The 17986-nt window shown below is 48.1% G+C and overlaps 1 protein-coding gene across 2 annotated transcripts; it reads left to right on the plus strand.

The window, feature by feature from the left end:
* Window positions 1–1292: 1292 nt before the first annotated feature.
* On the plus strand, window positions 1293–15714 carry SMARCD1 (SWI/SNF related BAF chromatin remodeling complex subunit D1). Of its 2 annotated transcripts, none has more exons than XM_039471647.2 (13): window positions 1293–1615; window positions 2210–2397; window positions 2759–2801; window positions 2893–3015; window positions 3500–3622; window positions 4673–4789; window positions 6047–6148; window positions 6408–6569; window positions 6662–6759; window positions 9411–9546; window positions 11496–11618; window positions 13762–13863; window positions 13995–15714. In XM_039471647.2, the coding sequence occupies exons 1-13, from the start codon at window positions 1439–1441 to the stop codon at window positions 14046–14048; spliced, it is 1548 nt and encodes a 515-aa protein (XP_039327581.1). In that variant the 5' UTR covers window positions 1293–1438; the 3' UTR covers window positions 14049–15714. The 2 variants fall into 2 exon arrangements, with proteins under 2 accessions (XP_039327581.1, XP_039327580.1); XM_039471646.2 differs by having other exon boundaries at window positions 1314–1615; window positions 2756–2801.
* The last annotated feature ends 2272 nt before the right edge of the window (window positions 15715–17986 follow it).

A 17986-nucleotide genomic window follows, 5' to 3' on the forward strand; every position in this document is an offset into this window, starting at 1 on the left:
ATAAAATCTGGAAGCAGGCTGGCACGGTGGCTCACACCTGTAATCCATGCCCTTTGGGAGGTTGAGGTGGGCAGATCACTAGAGGTCAGGAGTTCGAGATCAGCCTGCAAAACGTAGCGAAACTTTTTCTTTTTTTTTTGAGACGGAGTTTCGCTCTTGTTACCCAGGCTGGAGTGCAATGGCGCGATCTCGGCTCACCGCAACCTCCACCTCCTGGGTTCAGGCAATTCTCCTGCCTCAGCCTCCTGAGTAGCTGGGATTACAGGCACGCGCCACTATGCCCAGTTAATGTTTTGTATTTTTAGTAGAGACGGGGTTTCACTATGTTGACCAGGATGGTCTCGATCTCTTGACCTTGTGATCCACCCACCTCGGCCTCCCAAAGTGCTGGGATTACAGGCGTGAGCCACCGCGCCCGGTGCGAAACTATTTTTTAATATTAAAAAAAAATCTCAGATCAAGCACAATAACTCACACCTGTAATCCCAGGATCTGAGGAGGCTGAGGCAAGCGGATCATTTGAGTATAGGAGTTCGAGACCAACCTGGGCAACATGGAGAAATCCCATCTCTACCAAAATACAAAACAGCCTGGCATGGTGGTGCGTGCCTGTGGTCCCAGCTAGCTACTCCGGAGGCTGAGGAGGGAGAATCACTTGAGCCCGGGAGGCGGAGGTTGCAGTGAGCTGAGATCGCACGACTGCACTTCTGCTTGGGCAACAGAGAGAGACGTCATCTAATAATAATAATAAAATAATCTGGAAGCAGGTTAGGCCAGAGACAAAGTTAGGTTGAAGTTCCCACATGAGGTAGTTATTGAGGCACTTTATCCGTGGAGTAAGTCTCTGGCTATGAGCAAGGAGATCTGGAATCTTGGCTTGGGCTTTACTGCTAACTTGCTGGTTGACCTTTGCCAAGTCATTCACCTTCTGTGAATTCAGCTTTCCCATTTGTAAAACGGAATAAACTGTGCGTTTCCCTCCTCAGCCCCGGACAGTTACAGCAGTAAGAAAATGAAACGAAAAGCAATCAAAGCGTTTTGGAAAGTTAATGCCATGCGTCAAGATGAAGCTATTACTCAAAGCCTCTCTTCATCAGAGGGCTAGAAGTCAGGGCAGGGTTGAGACGGGCTGAGGCTGCGGTCCCCCTTTCCCCGTCCTTGTCTTCCTCCCGTCGGCCTGGGGGCGCCCGCTCACGGGGCTTTTCTATCCCAGAGCTCTTCTCTATGGTATTCCCTCCTGGACCGTGAAGGCGGGAGGGCGTGGCCAGCACGCCTTTTCCGCTAGTCGCCCCCCGCTCTAGCCCACAGTCTCGCTACCCTGAGCCTCCCGTGCCGGCCGGCCGGCCGGGGGAACAGGCGGGATCTCGGGGGGCGCGCGGGGGGCGGGGGGAGTTCCGGTTCCGGTTCTTTGTGCAGCTGCATCGGCGGCTCCGGGAAGATGGCGGCCCGGGCGGGTTTCCAGTCTGTGGCTCCCAGCGGCAGCGCCGGAGCCTCAGGAGGGGCGGGCGCGGCTGCTGCCTTGGGCCCGGGCGGAACTCCGGGGCCTCCAGTGCGAATGGGCCCGGCTCCGGGTCAAGGGCTGTACCGCTCCCCGATGCCTGGAGCGGCCTATCCGGTGAGTGGGGCAGGAGGAGGGGCGCGCGGGCCGGGGGCGGGGCCGAGCGGGACCTGGGAGTGACAGGGGTCGGAGGAGAAGTAGGAGGGACTCCCTTGGGAGGGGTTCGGGCTCTGGGTGGGGGTTGAGGGAGGCGGTTAGCGTCCCCACCTGATCCTAGGGGCATTGTTTCCTTGGGGAGTCGGTGGAGATACAGGGTGGGTGAAGTGGGTCCGGGATACCTTTACGAGGGCCAGAGTGCAAAGGGGCTTGAGCAGCTCCATCCAGTGATCAGAGGATCACAGATGTAGCTGGCAAATTGAGATCAGCTTCTAAAGAGATAGTAGCTAGCAGAGTAAATGTGGAATTCGAGATGTCCAATGTGTCCGATCCAAAATAGACTGAGGAGAATTTCAATATAATCTGACTCTCTTAGCTTTTGGACCCTATTTTTCTATGGAGTAACTACTGGAGCAAAGGATTCTCCTCTCATTGTTCTCCATTCCATCCCTAAACCTTACTTCATTCAGTTAATTCACGCATCCCCTGCTTTTCTTTCTTGGTGGGATTTAGCAGGTGAAACCATGACATCTCTGGGTCCTTTCCCCTCTGTAGAGACCAGGTATGCTGCCAGGCAGCCGAATGACACCTCAGGGACCTTCCATGGGACCTCCTGGCTATGGGGGGAACCCTTCAGTCCGACCTGGCCTGGCCCAGTCAGGGATAGACCAGTCCCGCAAGAGACCTGCCCCTCAGCAGATCCAGCAGGTCCAGCAGCAGGCGGTCCAAAATCGAAACCACAAGTAAGATGATCCTAGGGCAGAGGGAGGGAGGGAGGAGGCCTGGGAGGACACAGGTGGTGGGAGTACCTGAACCAAGAAGTAGTGGTGCTTTGTCAGCAGATGGTCCTACAGGACTGATCCTCGAGAATGCTTGGTGGTGGTGGTGGTGGTGGTGGTGGTGGTGGTGGTGGTGGTGGTGATGGTGGTGATGGTGGTGATGGTGGTGATGGTGGTGGTGGTGATGGTGGTGGTGGTGGTGGTTCTTTGATTTGAGAGAAGTTTTGCAATCCCTTTGCATTACTATAAATGGACATGCTGACAGCTTATTTTCACATTCTGACTAGTTCTGTCTCAACCTTATAATGGTATGTATTCCCAGCAGTGCAAAGAAAAAGAAGATGGCTGACAAAATTCTACCTCAAAGGGTGAGTCCAGGCTATAGGTCTTCTGGAAAGTGTGGTGACTTTGAGTATAGAGATGATCATCCTAGATCTCATTAATTTTTCTGTTCCTAAGATTCGTGAACTGGTACCAGAATCCCAGGCCTACATGGATCTCTTGGCTTTTGAAAGGAAACTGGACCAGACTATCATGAGGAAACGGCTAGATATCCAAGAGGCCTTGAAACGTCCTATCAAGGTAACAGAGGAAAGCACTAGGCAGAGAGCCAAAGGAGAGGACCCAGGAACCTTCGGCAGGCTTAGCATGAGAAATCAAAGGCACAGCACAACTCTCCTTGGCATTTAAATTGCATCTCTCCCTTCCGCCTACAAACTGAGAATTACATTAGGAGGATAAGAACAGAATGGCAAAGGGGGAGGGGCTCTTGATGTCTCTTGCACTAGAAATATACCCTTGGCCATGTTTTTGCTATAACTGCTTTGCTACCTTGGGAACCTGGCACCTTGCATGACTTTGTCCACCTGGCATCCCACTGTCTACAGTTGTACTTAGGCTGATGGCCAGTACTCCTCTTCTAAATGGAATCTTTATCCATCCATTCAAGGGACTGGGTAGACAGTAAGCCACTCTATTAGGAGTAATTTTGGGGTTTGGGGAGACCCTTGTCTTCAACATCAGACCACTGCAGCCCCACGATCAATCCTGTTTCTGCCTTCCTCAGCAAAAACGGAAGCTGCGAATTTTCATTTCTAACACTTTCAATCCGGCTAAGTCAGATGCCGAGGATGGGGAAGGGACGGTGGCTTCCTGGGAGCTTCGGGTAGAAGGACGGCTCCTGGAGGATGTGAGTTCAAGGTCCATCATGGTTGGCATCTAGGGTGGGAGCTGCTGGGAATGAACAGTGTTATCTGGTCATCAGGAAGCCTAACTGGTGCTCACAGCTCCTTTTGGGAGCAGTAGGGAGAGCGATGCTGTTCCCTGCACAAAAGACAATCGTCCTTTGTGTTTTGCCCCCACACCTTTGGCCCTCACTGGTGTCATTTGGAGAAATTTATTGTCCTGGGATCTGACTTGTTTACCTTCCTCTTGATGCTGCTGGCTGTTGGATTTAGCCATATTTGTAGATTATTTAGGGTTTTTTTTTGTTTGTTTTTTATTTTTAATCAAGTGAGTTTGCACTCAATTTGAGGCCATGTTTCCTCTCTGAGTCCTTGTGGTATCTCCATCTTCCCAGCTTTCATTGGTGACACCCTGCAGTTTAAGTGGGATAGATTTCTCGGACAGGCTCTTTGTTGCTTCCTGGGGAGCATCAGCTGACAGGTGATAGCCCCCAAACTTCCCACCCCAGTAGCTCCTCGGGGAAGCTCACCTTTCTTTCATTCCCTTACATTCTCTGGCTCTATTTTTAGCTGCTCACAGGCAAGCTAATTGGAATGCACTTTTGCAGGAGAACCAGGGCTCAGTGTCAGAGCCTCCTTCTCTATATAGGTCTGGTCCATCTGCTGGTGGTGTCATTCTGTCCAAATAAAGCTGTTTTTGTTCTGGCTGCTTATTGCCTGTGATTCATTTCCCCACTAGAATCAGACTTTTCCCTGCTCAAACTCGCTTAGTTATGTGTAATGGTTTGCTTAACTTGCCTCATTTCCCTTGGGCAAATGAGGTTGGGTGAAACAGTGACCCTGTAGGTGTTCTAGGCTGCTTCTTCAGGGTTCTGTTGCTACCATGATGGGTTTAATACCTCCAGATGCCTACTTTGCCTGTCTCTCCTAAGAGATATTCAGAAGATATTTTTGAGTTTTTTCCCATTGCTGTTGGGGTTCCTTTTTCATAGGATTTTGTCTTGGGAAGATTCTTCTGGCCGTTTCTAACATGATTTTTCTTTTCTCTCCTCTAGTCAGCCTTGTCCAAATATGATGCCACTAAACAAAAGAGGAAGTTCTCTTCTTTTTTTAAGTCCTTGGTGATTGAACTGGACAAAGACCTGTATGGGCCAGACAACCATCTGGTAGAAGTGAGTAGTTCTGCCTTCTAGGCTTTGACTCTGATTGGAGGATGATGGACTTGGGAGCCATATTTGAATGTCTAAGAAGGGGAGATAGAAAGTAGTCACTCTGGGTGTACACGGTACTACTCCAGGTATACAGTTTGCACATTGACCTCTAGGTGGCACTAGCATGTTTAGTTAGGACCAAGGGCTCTTGTAATGTAACTTTTTCTTTTAATGTTACTATCCTGATCACTGCCGCCTCTTTCAAGGGAAATTCTACTGGTGGCCTCTTGTACATGCCAGGCCATCTCTGCATCTTGCTTGCTAATGATGGTGAGACATAGTTATCCATGCACCAATCATACTTTTTCCTGGTAGCGGTTGCTGTAATTAGAGGGATTGACTGATAGGGTACTAGTACTTGCCAGGGTCACCATCATGAACTTCCTCTTGGTCTCTGGTCCATTTAGATTTACATTCCTATTCACCAAAAATCCTTTATTAAGATGCCTGATTGCACACCGTTTTGAAGCCCATGTTAGCAACAGTATTCTTTGGGATACAGGAAAAACCAGAATGCTAGTCCAGCCAGCACTCCAAGTGAACTTAACCTGCTCCTTTCTTTGCCAGTGTAGCTGCAGCCCCTTAACCTCAACCACTAAGAGACATGGGAAGGTCTTTACCACCTAATAAGGGAAGTAAGTCATAGAATCAATAGAAATTTGTAAATATATTTAACTTAATTTTATAGCAATAGAGTATAGTGGTTAAGAATATGGACTGTAGAATCAGACACACCAGAGCTCAGATTGCAGCTCCACCACTTATTGGCTGTTTGACCTAGCAAGTTACTTTATTCTGCTGAGCATTAGTTTTCTTATCTGTAAAATAGATGTAAGTGTGCCTATCTTGTATAGATGTTTGGAAAGTGATAATCCAGGTAAATGTCTTAGAATATTCTCGCACATGGTACTCAGTAAATGATAGCTATGTTATGTTACTGTTCACATGTGTATTAGCCATTTTGTGGATAAAATTATCACTAGACATTCAGGCTTACTTAAATGTAACCACAAACAGAATTAAAAGGTTAATCTACTTATACACAGACAGTAATCCCAAAGCCATATGCAGTTTTTAAAAATGCCTCATGCTATTGCTATTACTCTTCTCCAGTAGCCTCAATAATCAAAGTTGAATATTCAGTCATTACAGAAGCTCTTCCCTCCCACCCCAGCTCTTCCTCTGGGAGAGCACCCCCTGACATCTTCCTCTCTGTAGTGGCACAGGACCGCCACTACCCAGGAGACCGATGGCTTTCAGGTGAAGCGACCAGGAGACGTGAATGTACGGTGTACTGTCCTACTGATGCTGGATTACCAGGTATTCTGTGGTGGTGTGAGGGGGGTCCAGCTTTCACAGCCACATCCAGTCAGCAGCCTCCCCTTAAAGGGCTTACATCTAGTTGTGAATAATTTGCCACTTTGGCATAGAGATAAGAGTCTTAGTGATCTCTGAGTTCTTCCTACAATTTTTCTGTCCCAGAGAAAGCTCTACATTGTTTGTTGAATAGCTTGAATGTATTACTGCATATAGACCCAGCTAACTAGCTTCATACCCTATACCCTTTGGTTCCCTGCAGCCTCCCCAGTTTAAATTAGACCCCCGCCTAGCTCGGCTTCTGGGCATCCACACCCAGACTCGTCCAGTGATCATCCAAGCACTGTGGCAATATATTAAGACACATAAGCTCCAGGATCCTCATGAGCGGGAGTTTGTCATCTGTGACAAGTACCTGCAGCAGGTAAGTAATGGACCCATTGTTTTGCTAGAATCCATTAGACTCCTAGTTATACTCAAAATGCTAACCTCGGGTGCTTCTGCCCTTTGCTACAGATCTTTGAGTCTCAACGTATGAAGTTTTCAGAGATCCCTCAGCGGCTCCATGCCTTGCTTATGCCACCAGAACCTATCATCATTAATCATGTCATCAGGTAGGCCTGTGTGTGAGAGGCAGTGCTGTGCTGGAGCTGCCTTCTACCAACTTGCACGAGCCAGTTGTCAAATTTTCAGGAATTTTGCAAACAGGTTGTTAAACAAAGCTGTTAATTACAATTAAATTATATAAACTTATAATTAAATATATTAGACTAAAAGTGGGTAACATATACTCAAAATGTATTACTTCCTCATTATTACATTGTATCGTATTTTTGCTCTTGAGGTTATTTTTGCCTATTGTATTTGCCTGTTATATTTGCCTATTTTTAGCTGGTGGAAATAGGACATAATGTATTTATCTGTTATCACACATCTCTTCCCAACTCTGAACAGTCATGTGATGTTGGTAGCTTGAAATCAGAATATTTAAGCCCCAGAGATCAGCAAATACCACACACCTGGGCTCTTCCTCCTGCCCTCCTTTGGAAGATCAGTTGTTAAACATTTACCAGGTCTTCACTGATAGAAGGGCTCAGGGCCCATCTTTTCTCTGGATGGTTCGGCATTCAAGTCTGAGCCTCCAATTATGTTACTTCTATTCACTTTTTTGTTTAGAAGATGGAGAGCAAGGCACCTCCAGGCAGATAGGGAGTGAAAAAAAGTCCTTTCTTCTCAAAGCAGCATGTCTCTGTAGTTGGATATAGTCTCCTTGCCTTCCTTCCTTTACTCAGTATTAATTCCAGTAAGGGGTTTTTTTTCTTTTGACCCTGAACCTACAAGATGATAGGAAGATTAAAAAAGAAAAGATCAGACCCTGAGCCATCACTAGTAGTAACTCCTCAACCTAGAAATTAGGTCAGTAGAAGTTGGTCTGTCCTGTATTCCTATGCTTAAAGTTAGACCACTTTAAATTTTGTGTTTGACTTTCATTCTGGGGTCAATTTTAGTTTAAAGGGGAGAAAGCCAGGCACAGTAGCATGTTCCTTATAGACCCAGCTACTCCAGAGGCTGAGGTGGGTGGATTGCTTGAGCTCCAGAGTTTGAATCCAGCCTGGGCAACGTAGCAAAATCCTGTCTCTGAAACAATGAAAACAGGTTTGTTTGTTTAAACATAGAGTCTCACTCTGTCACCCAGGCTGGAGTGCAGTGGCACCATCTTGGCTCACTGCAACCGCTGCCTCTTAGGTACAAGCGATTCTCGTGCAAGTAGTTGTAATTACAGGCATGTGCCACCATGCTGGCTAATTTTGTATTTTTAGTAGAGATGGGGTTTCACCACGTTGGCCACGCTGGTCTTGAACTCCTGGTCTTGAGTGATCTGCCTGCATTGGCCTCCCACAGTGCTGGGATTATAGGCATGAGCCACCACACCTAGCCAAAAAAGTTTTAAAAATTACTATTTTTTTTTTTTTTTGAGACAGAGTCTCTGTTGCCTGGGCCGGAATGCAGTGGTATAATCAGGGCTCACTGCATCCTCAACCTCCTGAGCTCAAGTGATCCTCCCACCTCATCCTCCTGAGTAGTTGGGACCACAGGTGTGTGCCACCATGCCCAGGAATTATTTTGAAATTTTTTGTAGAACCAGGGGTCTTACTGTGTGGTGTAGGCTGGTCTTGAACTCATGGGCTTAATCAGTCCTCTCATCTCAGCCTCCCATAGTGTTAGGATTACACGCCTGAGCCACCATGGCCCACTAAAAAAAATTTTTTTTTTTTTTTTTTTTTTGGGGATAGTCTTACAGTCATCCAGGCTGGAATGCAGTGGCACGAACTTGGCTCCCTACCCTCTGCCTCCCAGGTTAAAGAGAGTCTCAGCCGGGCGCGGTGGCTCAAGCCTGTAATCTCAGCACTTTGGGAGGCTGAGGCGGGTGGATCACGAGGTCAAGAGATCGAGACCATCCTGGTCAACATGGTGAAACCCCGTCTCTACTAAAAATACAAAAAATTAGCTGGGCATGGTGGCGTGTGCCTGTAATCCCAGCTACTCAGGAGGCTGAGGCAGGAGAATTGCCTGAACCCAGGAGGCGGGGGTTGCGGTGAGCCGAGATCGTGCCATTGCACTCCAGCCTGGGTAACAAGAGCGAAACTCCGTCTCAAAAAAAAAAAAAAAAAAAAAAAAAGAGAGTCTCGTGCCTCAGCTTCCCGAGTAGCTGGGACTACAGGTGTGAGCTACCACGCCCGGCTAATTTTTTAGTAGAGAAGGTGTTTCACCATGTTGGCCAGGCTGGTCTCGGACTCCTGACCTCAGGTGATCACCCGCCTCGGCCTCCCAAAGTGCTGGGATTATAGGCGTTAGCCACCACGCCTGGCTGCCAAAATTTTTTTTAAAGGAAGAAAGAGAGCATCGATTTTCTGCTATAGCAGTGATTTCCTCTGGAGAGGAAGGAAACACTTTTCACTGGATACCTTTTGTACTGCTTGAATGTTTACCATTGACTTTTTAAAGAAATCAACTCTGTTGAAGTATAATTTATATATAACAAATTATACCAATTCAAAGTGTGGTTTGAAGGCTTTGGCAGACGTGTATACCACCTAGCTGCCACAATAAACATTTCTGTCACACCCAAAAGTTGTTGGAGTTAGCCCCCTTTTGCAGTTAGCCCCCTTTCTCTTCATCCTGGGCCTTCTTTTTGACCCTTTGTAATCAGGTCTTAGGGGGCAAGGACAAGCTCTTTACCAAGCCCCTTTGGTTTCCTGTCCAGTGTTGACCCGAATGACCAGAAAAAGACAGCTTGTTATGACATTGATGTTGAAGTGGATGACACCTTGAAGACCCAGATGAATTCTTTTCTGCTGTCCACTGCCAGCCAACAGGAGATCGCTACTCTAGACAACAAGGTAAGGGTCTGTGCCCTTGACAGTTGGGTACCACCAACCCCCATCACAGCTTCCAGGCCTCCTTTTGATTCTTAGTATTCATTCAAAATATGGTGATAGCCAATATATGTCAGGTACTGTGCTTGGTACTGGTTTGAGCCAGACTCAAATGAATTCTGATTCTGGGGATATTCTTAATATCACTGAGCCTCAGTTTGTGATTTGTAGAATAGAGACCATATTACCTATTTTTTTTTTTCCCAGAAGGAGTCTCGCTCTGTTGCCCAGGCTGGAGTGCAGTGGTGCAATCCCACCTCATTGGAACCTCCACTCCCTGGGTTCAAGTGATTGTCCCACCTCAGCCTCCCAAGTATCTGGGATTACAGGCGCCTACCACCACACCCAGCTAATTTTTGAATTTTTGTAGAGACGGGGCTTCACTGTGTTGGCCAGACTGGTCTCCAACTCCTGACCTCAAATGATCTGCCCGCCTCAGCCTCCCAAAGTACTGGTATAATAGGCATGAGCCACCAAGCCCAGCCCATAGTACCTATTTTAATCAGGTTGCTATGATGATTAAATGAGGAATTGTATGTAAAGACATGAGACTGTATCTGGCACACAAGAACAAATGGTAACTCCTGCCACTATTATTGTTATCGTTATTATTAGACACAGTCCTTGTAAATAAAGCCAACAGTGCTTTGGGAACATGAAGGAGAAAGGGAGGCTTTCCTGGAAGAGTTGATGTCTCAACTAAATCTTGAAGGACAAAGTGGGTGTTAATGAAAGGGCAAAAAGGGTAGTGGTGTTGGGGGTATAGGAGGCAGAAGACATTCCAGAAAAAGGGAATAGGGCATGTAAAGGTCCACAGAGGAGAGAGAGAGCCTGTTGTCTTCAAGAAGTACAGGCTGTTTAGTGTGCTAGAGGCAGCAGAGGGTGCCAGGGATGGGATGCTTTGGGAAGACAAACTAGACAGGGAGCCAGATACCTAGTCAGGAAGAAGCTTTGATTCAGAGAAAACTGGTTTATGTTTTATCCTGACCACTGTGTATGGCAGCTGGTTGAGAGCTCATTACCAGTGGAGGGACTGATGCTATTTGTATGTAGAATGATCACTTGGAAGAAGGTGGAGAAGAATTTGTCAGGGCAGGGCTGGAGGCAGGAAGCCCAGTTAGGAGGCTGGTGCAGCAATCCATATGAGATGTGTTGAGGTCCTAAATTTACAGTCCCGACAGTGAACATGGAGATAAGTAGATAGATTTGAGAGGTGTCAAAGTGGAATTGAAGGAATTTGGCCACTGGTTGTATTAGAGTGAGGGGTGAGGGAGAAGGAAATGTTAGGATGACTCCCAGGTCTCTAGCTTGGGTAGACAGTAGTATTCGCTATGACTGGGAAGAGGGGAGGAGGAGCAGGTATTGGAGAAAGGGTAGTGAATTTAGTTGTAGAGATGTCAAGTTTAAGCAGTTGGATTAGTTGGAATTTATAAAATGGACTCTGGGCTGCAGACTGGGGGTTTATTACCCTGTCATTGGTAATGGAAGACATACAAGTCAAAGAAATTACTGGGAGGAGTATATAGAATGAGAAGAGACTTGAAAACAAAATCCAGAGATGCGAGCTTTTGAGACAGCCCCATATGCCAGTCCTTTTCTTCCTGAGAGCACTTTTGGACTTACTTGTGCTGTGGAATAAGTATTCATCATGTAGCCTTGCCCATGGTGGGCATTGAGGAGACCAAAAGGAAAACTTTCCACATGAGGGGATACAGAGAGACAGAGACAAGGGCAGATTACCTGCTGAATGAATGCCAAGGGTTGGAGCAGTTGGAGCTCTGTATGTTGGTGCCACCTCTGGGCAGCACTGTGCCTAGGTTGGGAGTGTCATGTGGAGTTGTCAGGCACCACCTGCTATTTAACTTCTCATTTTACAAGTTTGAAAATGGTATGAGCTTCGTTTTTCCTTTCAGATCCATGAGACAATAGAAACCATCAACCAGCTGAAGACTCAGCGGGAGTTCATGCTGAGCTTTGCCAGAGACCCTCAGGGTTTCATCAATGACTGGCTTCAGTCCCAGTGCAGGGACCTCAAGGTAAAGAACCCAGGAGAGCCTGGCTAACACAGTGAAAGCCTGTCTCCACTAAAAATACAAAAAATTAGCCAGGTGTGGTGGCATGCACCTGTAGTCCCAGCTACTTGGGAGGCTGAAGCAGGAGAATCATTTGAATCTGGGAGGTGGAGTATGTCTTAAAAAAAAAAAAAAAAAAACTAGGAGAAGTCTAAAGGGACTTAGGTCAGTGAGGCACACAGCTGCTTTTTATATGTAGCAGCTGGTAGGAGAGCCAGACTAAGGAATGAGGGGCCAGATTTTTCTTTAGCACGTTCCAGGGTCCATTTTGCAATTAAGTAGGGAAATGGGGGCAGAGCCATCAAGCGTTAATTTAGTACTTACTTTGTCTGTCACTCTGCTTCATCTTGTCAGGGATACAGAGTGGAAGACCTGATCTCTGCTTTCAAAGCAGCCTACATTCTGTCTGAAGAAACTAGGCTAGTATGGCTGGGCGCGGTGGCTCACGCCTGTAATCTCACTTTGCGAGGCCGAGGCTGACGGATCACTTGAGGTGTCAGGAGTTTGAGACCAGCCTGTCCAACATGGTGAAACCCCATCTCCACTAAAAATACAAAAATTTAGTAGGCATTGTGGTGCACGCCTATAAACCCAGCTACTTGTGAGGCTAAGACAGGAGAATTGCTTCAACCTGGGAGGCAGAGGTTGCAGCGAGCTGAGATCGCGCCACTGCAATCCAGCCTGGGTGACAGAGTGAGATTCCATCTCACAAAAAAAAAAAAAAAACTAGGTGGCTAGGCATGGTGGCTCACGCCTGTAATCCCAGCACTTTGGGAGGCCGAGGCGAGTGGATCACCCGAGGTCGAGAGTTTGAGAACAGCCTGGCCAACATGGTGAAACCCCATCTCTCCTAAAAATACAAAATTAGCTGGGTGAAGTGGCGGGTGCCTGTAATCCCAGCTACTCAGGAGGCTGAGGCAGGACAGTCACTTGAACCAGGGAGATGGAGGTTGCAGTGAGCTGAGATCTTGCCATTGCACTCCAGCCTAGGCAACAAGATGGAAACTCCATCTCAAAAAGAAAAAAAGAAACTAGTATGATAAAAAGTAGTAAACCATATAAGACATTATCAGGCCGGGCACTGTGGCTCACGCCTGTAATCCCAGCCCTTTAGGAGGCTGAGGAAGGCAAATGACCTGAAGTCAGGAGTTTGAAACCAGCCTGACCAATGTGGTGAAACCCCATCTCTACCAAAATACAAAAATCAGCTGGGCGTGGTGGCATTCACCTATAATCCCAGCTACCTGGGAGGCAGAGGCTACAGTGAACTGAGATCGTGCCACTTGCACTCCAGCCTGGCTGAAGGAGTGAGACTCTGTCTCAAAAAAAAAAAAGACATTATCGGACTGACCCAGGACCAATAAGATGATTCAGAGAAGGGAGATAGTGAGGCTGGAATCTCTAAGGCTTCATGGAAAATTTGGGATTTGAAGACATTTCCCAGATAGGGAAGCACAGGAAGCTCAGGCAGTAAGATAGGAATGGGCACAGAGTATAAACCCATCAGTTCTCACCCCTCCTGTGACTAGGTAGGCGGAGCAGAGGAGCAAGGGAAAGGGGGTGCCAGGAAAGATCTCAGAACAAGGCAGCAACTTGTTGATGGAAGGGGTGATTGGCTGTATCATTTTGCTGAGGCTGCTGTAGCAAACTTACCATAAACTGGGCAGCTTAAACAACAGGCTTGTCTCACATTTGTGGAGGCTGGAAGTCCAAAATCAGTGTGGGCAGTGCTGCTTTCTTCTGCGAGCTGGGAGGGAGACTCTGTTCTGTGCATGTCTCAGCTTCTGGTACCTCAGGCGTTCCTTGGCTCGTAGGTGGTGGTCTCCTTGTGACTTCATGTTGTCTCTTCTTCTGTACGTGTCCGTCTGTCCAAATTTCCCCCCTCATAAGGGGACCAGTCATATTGGATTAGGGCCCACCCTAATGACCTCATGTTAACTTGATCATCTGCAGAGACCCTATTTCCAAATAAGGTCACATTCATGGGTACTAGGAGGTTAGGACTTCAGCATTTTTTGGGAGGATACAATTTACGCAATAATGGGTGTAAAGGAAACAAACAAGTATTTCTCTCTCTTCCCGCACGGCGCATCTCCACTTCCCTCAGACAATGACTGATGTGGTGGGTAACCCAGAGGAGGAGCGCCGAGCCGAGTTCTACTTCCAGCCCTGGGCTCAGGAGGCCGTATGCCGGTATTTCTACTCCAAGGTAAGTACCGGGGGTGCACGGGGGAAATTGACAAAAGACACAGGGTCTTCACCCCTGATGGGGGTCAGTGGTGTTAGATACCAACTTCTGGTTTGTCTCATCTTCCACTCCCTTCACTATTTTCTCCTTAGGTGCAGCAGAGACGACAAGAATTAGAGCAAGCCCTGGGAATCCGGAATACATAGGGCCTCTCCCACAGCCCTGTTCGGCTGCACCGATTCTTGATTTGGGCCCTGTGCTGCCTGCCTCATAGCACCTGCCTTGGTCTTGCTTGGGGCGTTCCAGGGGATGCCGTTGGTTCAAGGACAACAACAGAATGAAGAGGGTCTCACATTTCTGTCTCATAAGACACCTTTTATCCTCTTCTGTCACCCCATCCCTTCCTACCCACAGCTTCCCTTTGCCCCACAAAGTTCCCATGTGCCTCTACCCTCCCCTGGTCTACATAAGACCTCTAGATAGTGTTAGAGAGAGAACCTGTAGTGGTAATGAGTGCTCAGAGTGGATTGGGCCTAAAGTTAGGTGGTCTTTGAGGGGACCAGCTACACTGATCCTGCCCTTCAGAGACCCAGGAGTTGGGAGTTTTAGCCCCTTCTCCAAGACTCAGGCCTGGGGGCACTCTATAAGCTAGTTGATCTTGACTCTCCTGGTAACAGAATCTGATTTCCTTCCTTCCCTCCACAGGTTTAGAGCAAACTCTCCCTTCACTTGTTGCCCTGTAGCACTAAAGAAACCCTGGTTCTTGGGCTCCACGGGGCCCCAGGTCAGTCCCCAGCCCTCTGGGTTGGCCTGCTCTCTCAGTGCTTCTCTCACTCCTTAGTTGGGGTCCACATCAGTATTGGAGTTTGTTCTTTAACTATTGCTCCCTCCCAGACACTCCCTGTGGCTGCCCTTTGTGATTCCCTCAAATCTGCCCTAACTCCAGGCATTTGGGTGGGGGAATCTTGCCTTTCCCTTTCAGAGCACCAGGGATCTCATCTGGGGAACTGTCATTGCCAGCAGAGGCTGCTCCTTCCTGCTGCTGTTTGGAGATGTGACTCATTCATTCACTCCACCCTGCCTCCCCATCCCTTAATGGAGAAACAGGCCTAAAACCAAACGGGTAAAAAGCCCTGGGCCATCCCTGTCTTCCTGTCCCTTGCCTGCCCAGTTGACACCTACTGGTGACTTTTAGGGCACTGAGGAGTGAAAGCGCCTAGGGCTGGAGAATAGCGCTGAGTTGGGTTTGTGACTCTTCCCTCTCCCTGCCTCACAAGATTGTGACTCCCCAGCCCCTGCCCTCAAAGCTTCAGACCCCTCAGGTAGCAGCAGGACCTTGTGATCTTGGCCCCTTGGAACTGAGATGGTTTTTGCATCTTTCCAGGGGAGCCTCACATTCTTCCAGGTTGTATCACCCCCGAGTTAGCATATCCCGGGCTCGCAGACTCAACACAGCAAGGGTGGGAGAGAGCTGGGCACAGGGGGGGAATTCCGTTCAGCATGGGCTCTAAACCCACAGAACTGACAAAGCCCCTGCTTCCCCACCCCCTCCTCAGGCTCCTGCGAGCACACCCCCACCCCCAAATCCCTGCCTGTTCTACAATGGGGACAGCAGAATTTTCTTCCCATCCTCCCTTTCCCACCATTTCCCCCCCCCCCCCTTGAAAGGTTGACACTGGACAACCTTGGGGCAGCTGAGCCCTGGCCTGCCTCCTGGCTGGAACCATGAGAAGGAAGCTCAGTACTTCCACAGTGTCCCTGTTGAGAACTGTTTTTATTAACTGAATTATTATGTTTTTTTCATGGACCAAAATTTTTTTTGTACTGTCCCCTTATTGATGTTACCCAATTTTAATAAAAGAATCTTCTGAAGGATGGGTCCCCCTACCTACTGTGAGAGAGCTCTTCCCTGAGCTCTTCTTCCTTCAATACCATTAGCCATGCTCATAATGTTTGTTCATTTTGACATGTATTTATTGAGCACCTGCTATGTGCTAGTTGTGATGCTACACATGGGAGGTACAGTGGCAAATGAGATTTCTACTTTTGTGGACCTCAGGGTCTTACCTTAAATTGCTCTTTCTGCCCCAGTGGTCCAAGCAGGCTAGTTGCTAGTTGGGATTATTGGGCTTCACCACTGGATCTTAGAGCCCTTCCCCAACTTTCTGTGTTAGGCAGGTACTAACAGGTCAGTAGCAGTCATCTTCCCCCTTGTCCATCTGAGCTCCCCGGGGCACTTGCTGGCTGGAGTGAGCTTTGGATGCCTGTGATCCCTTAGGTTTGACGAACCTGAGCCTCCTTTGGAGGAGTTTCACTTCGCCCCCAGGGCTTCTCTGTAGATATGGGCAGGACCTGGACGACCAAAGACATTTTTGCTTTTTGTGCTGGCTGCTCTTGAAGGTTCCACTTTCATGGTTCGGGTAGGAGTTCAGTTCTTAAGAGCAGCATGGAAGTTCTCTGTTGTCATCCTCCTACTGTAGACAACCAACCCCTCCTTGGCAGAGTTAGGAAGACAGCTCAGGAGGGATTCCCATTAGCAACCACTTGAAACTCTCCTGCAATTCTTCCTGCTTCCCACTTGGGGGCTCATGGCTTTTTCCCTTTCCCATTATCGGAGAGTGGGGTTTGGAATACAGGATGAGTGCAACCAGTTTCCAAAGCTGTAGTTTAAAATTATCCTTTGCCTCTTTGGATGGGAACATTCTAGTATTGCCTGTTCAATATATGTAATCAAACCCACCAAAAAATCCAACCACTGTTCCTACTGTGGAACTTGGGGTTTTATCAGATGAGAAGGGGGAGCAGAGAGGAGTGGTTGGGCTGATAACTAGGAGTGGAGAAAATTGATGTCAAGGACATTGAAATGGCATCTGTTTTTACCCAGGCTAATTACATGTGTAATGAATGGCTGATGAACCATTATTAATTTCAAGCAAATAATCTACAGTTTGCTCTTGGGAAAAGAGCTCTAGTGATACAGATAACTTCCTGTGACGAGCCAATTCTGAATCTCTGCACCCTCTTTATTCCCATGTAAATGAGCACATTCTTAGTCTCCACACTACCTAAAATGATTGTAGGGGCAAAATGAGAGAGGGAAGCATTTAGGCAAAAACAAGGGGGTTATTTTATGCATAAACATCCATTCTTTGGGACTCCCGTCATTTGTGCCAGGGACAGAAGCATCCTTTCTCTTCCATCACCCGTAATCAGTGCTCCCAGCTGGCAGCCTGGCACTGGAGCCTTAATCTCAGTGCCAGTGCAATAAAGGAGTGGTCTATAGGAGGCTGTTTCTGTATTAGGTACTGTGCTACACTAGACAGCTAACTACTGATTTCATGTCCGTTTCCCTATGGGAACCCACTGGCCATGGAAGGAGAATATGGTTGGGTTTTCCTGGGCAGTTCCTGGAACTTAGAAAGCCGTTTCTCCCCAGTCTTGACCTCCTGCCCACTTACCCTTCCCCATGGGTTGCACACAGACTCCCCTCTAGCCCAGTGCTTGTTACCAGTTGCTGGCCAGCAGCAGCCCAGGGGGATGGCAACACCCACCTAGCCATCTGCCAAGCCACGAGGTCAGCACGTGAGCACACAGTGCTGTCTGCCCTCTAGGCCAAGGTGCACAGTGTTGGGAACCTCTTGCTCCACTCTCCAGATCAGCCTGGAAACCAGAGCTTCCTTTGTCCTAGTCAAACAGATGGCTGTGGGCGATGTAGAGCTCTGAACAGCTGAGTATGTTCCCTCCCCCCAAAACACACACCAACCATGTGTGCGCATGATTACCCCCAATCACGCGTCTGAGACCACAAAGCCCCATGGACACAGCTGCCCAGATCCTGCCTCCCTTCCCCTTTTCTGGCCTCTGCAAACTAGCCATTCACCCAAGGAAGTCCCCAGGGCAGTAACTTGGAAATCCCTGAGAGGAGGAGTTGAAGGAAGCTCAAAGCCTCTCAAGGGCACTGTGTAGTATGCCTGCCTCCTATCCTCTTAAGCCCAGACTCTACAATAGAATTGTGTGCTGCAATTCTGACAGCCGTCCAGCTTTCACCTTTTCCTTCTTCCCTAGAACACATTTTTGGGTGGGGATCATCTGAGGTGAGAGGCCCATGGATAAGTCCCCGAGATGACCTCTGTGGGTGACCAAG

The sequence above is a fragment of the Saimiri boliviensis genome, chromosome 7, assembly GCF_048565385.1.
Source record: "Saimiri boliviensis isolate mSaiBol1 chromosome 7, mSaiBol1.pri, whole genome shotgun sequence".
Taxonomy (NCBI): domain Eukaryota; kingdom Metazoa; phylum Chordata; class Mammalia; order Primates; family Cebidae; genus Saimiri; species Saimiri boliviensis.